Source organism: Helianthus annuus, chromosome 16 (genome assembly GCF_002127325.2).
Source record: "Helianthus annuus cultivar XRQ/B chromosome 16, HanXRQr2.0-SUNRISE, whole genome shotgun sequence".
Taxonomy (NCBI): Eukaryota; Viridiplantae; Streptophyta; class Magnoliopsida; order Asterales; family Asteraceae; genus Helianthus; species Helianthus annuus.
In genome coordinates this window covers 84,202,027-84,203,762 of record NC_035448.2, presented here as the reverse complement: position 1 = coordinate 84,203,762, position 1,736 = coordinate 84,202,027, and the positions used below count along the sequence as shown (strand labels likewise).

The 1,736-nt window shown below is 42.2% G+C and overlaps 1 protein-coding gene across 1 annotated transcript; it reads left to right on the top strand.

Moving 5' to 3' along the window:
• Positions 1-362: 362 nt before the first annotated feature.
• LOC110875630 lies at positions 363-1,250 on the top strand. Its single transcript, XM_022123832.1, has one exon. The coding sequence runs from the start codon at positions 363-365 to the stop codon at positions 1,248-1,250; it is 888 nt and encodes a 295-aa protein (XP_021979524.1).
• The last annotated feature ends 486 nt before the right edge of the window (positions 1,251-1,736 follow it).

The window sequence follows — 1,736 nt, the reverse complement described above, 5'->3', positions numbered from 1 at the left end:
TTACTTTCGTTTGCAGGTAGACTGCAACTCATTACTTCGGTCTTGTCTTCACTGCATATTTACTGGTCTTCAGTGTTTATCATGCCTGCTCGGGTAGTCTCTAACCTGGAAGCTTTGATGCGTAATTTTCTATGGTCTCATGACAGTTCATTTCAGAAGGGCAGGGCTAAGGGATTCGTCGTATTGGTGATGTTAATAAAGCCCTTATATCAGCGCACGTATGGAGCATTCTCTCTAAACGTGAGTTCTTATGGGTTGATTGGGTTCATTCGTACAGATTAAGAGGTAAAAGTTTCTGGGCTTGTAATTCCCCTTCTTCTTGTTGCTGGTCGTGGAGGAAAATTATTCAGCTTCGGCCGGACATGAGGAGTTTTGTTTGGGCCGAAATTGGGAATGGTTTATCGACTTCAGCTTGGTTCGACTCGTGGAATAATATAGGTCCGTTGATTCAGTTTTTTACCCCGAGACAAATTGCGAATGCAGGATTCAGGTTGGATGCCAAAGTGGCTGATATCTTCTTAGAGTCTTTGTGGGGTTGGCCGAATGAGTGGAGAGATCGTCTCCCGGCCCTTAATCAGCTCGATAGTTGGTCTATTCAGCCGGATAAGGACGATAAACTCTTTTGGCGACAAGGGGATCTCCTTCATGATTTTTCAACGGCTCGGGCTTGGGATTCTTTTAGACATCGAGAGGTGGAGGTAGAGTGGTGTCGTATCGTTTGGTTCAGCCAATGCATTCCTCGCCATGCATTTTTAATGTGGCTTATTATGAGACGTAAGTTACTTACTCAGGATAAGATTTTGAGCTGGGATATCTCGCGGAGAAAAAACATGAACATGATGTGTTGTTTGCTTTGTTATGCAAATCATGATTCTCATAACCATCTGTTCTTCGAGTGTAAATTCTCGGATCAGATTTGGCATAAAGTCAGACATAAAGCGGGTATGGAGTCGGTTGATTCTAATTGGGATGACATTGTTAATTGGCTTGTAATTCGGTCCAGGTCGAAATCAGCTAGAAACTTTGTTGCAAGGTTATTGGTAGCGGCCACTGCTTATCTCATCTGGCAGGAGCGTAATGCTAGATTATTCAAGAATGAGTTGAGACCTCCAGAAGCTATTATTGAACTTATTTTTCAACATGTCCGATATAAATTGATGGGAGCGAAGCTAAAGAACTGTGAAAATGTCCGAAGGCTTCTAGGCGAATGGGGAATTATTGGAGCTAATCTTCGGGAAGATGTTGGCTGATTGAGTAGAGTTTGATTTTTTGTGCTAGAGTCTAGTCTAGTTGTTTTTTCCTTTTGGTGGTGTTTATGTGGTTTCCTTTTGTTTTACATTCATGGGGCATGTCCCATGTTTGAACTAGTGTAGGCTATCTACACTACTTGTGCTTTTTGGTTGTGAATATATAGAATCACCGGGGTAACCCTTTACCCAAAAAAAACTTGAGTGGTTTAGCCGAGTTAAAATTCTTGAAATTGCATGGAGCATTGTTGTTGTTGTTGGCTTGGTTCCATTGAGCAAAGAGGTTTGGGAATTGAGCAACCATTTGCTGCGCAATAATTTCTGCCAGTTCGGCAGTCGCTATCTGGTTTTCGCGTCGAGGAGGCATTCTAAAAGAGGAAAACATGAAAGGAAACGAGTGAGATGATTGGATGAAGAGAATGAGATGAAACAATTTCAACAAAAGTAAAGATGGTGGTCATTCGTCAGCATCGCAAAGCAAACAAGCGA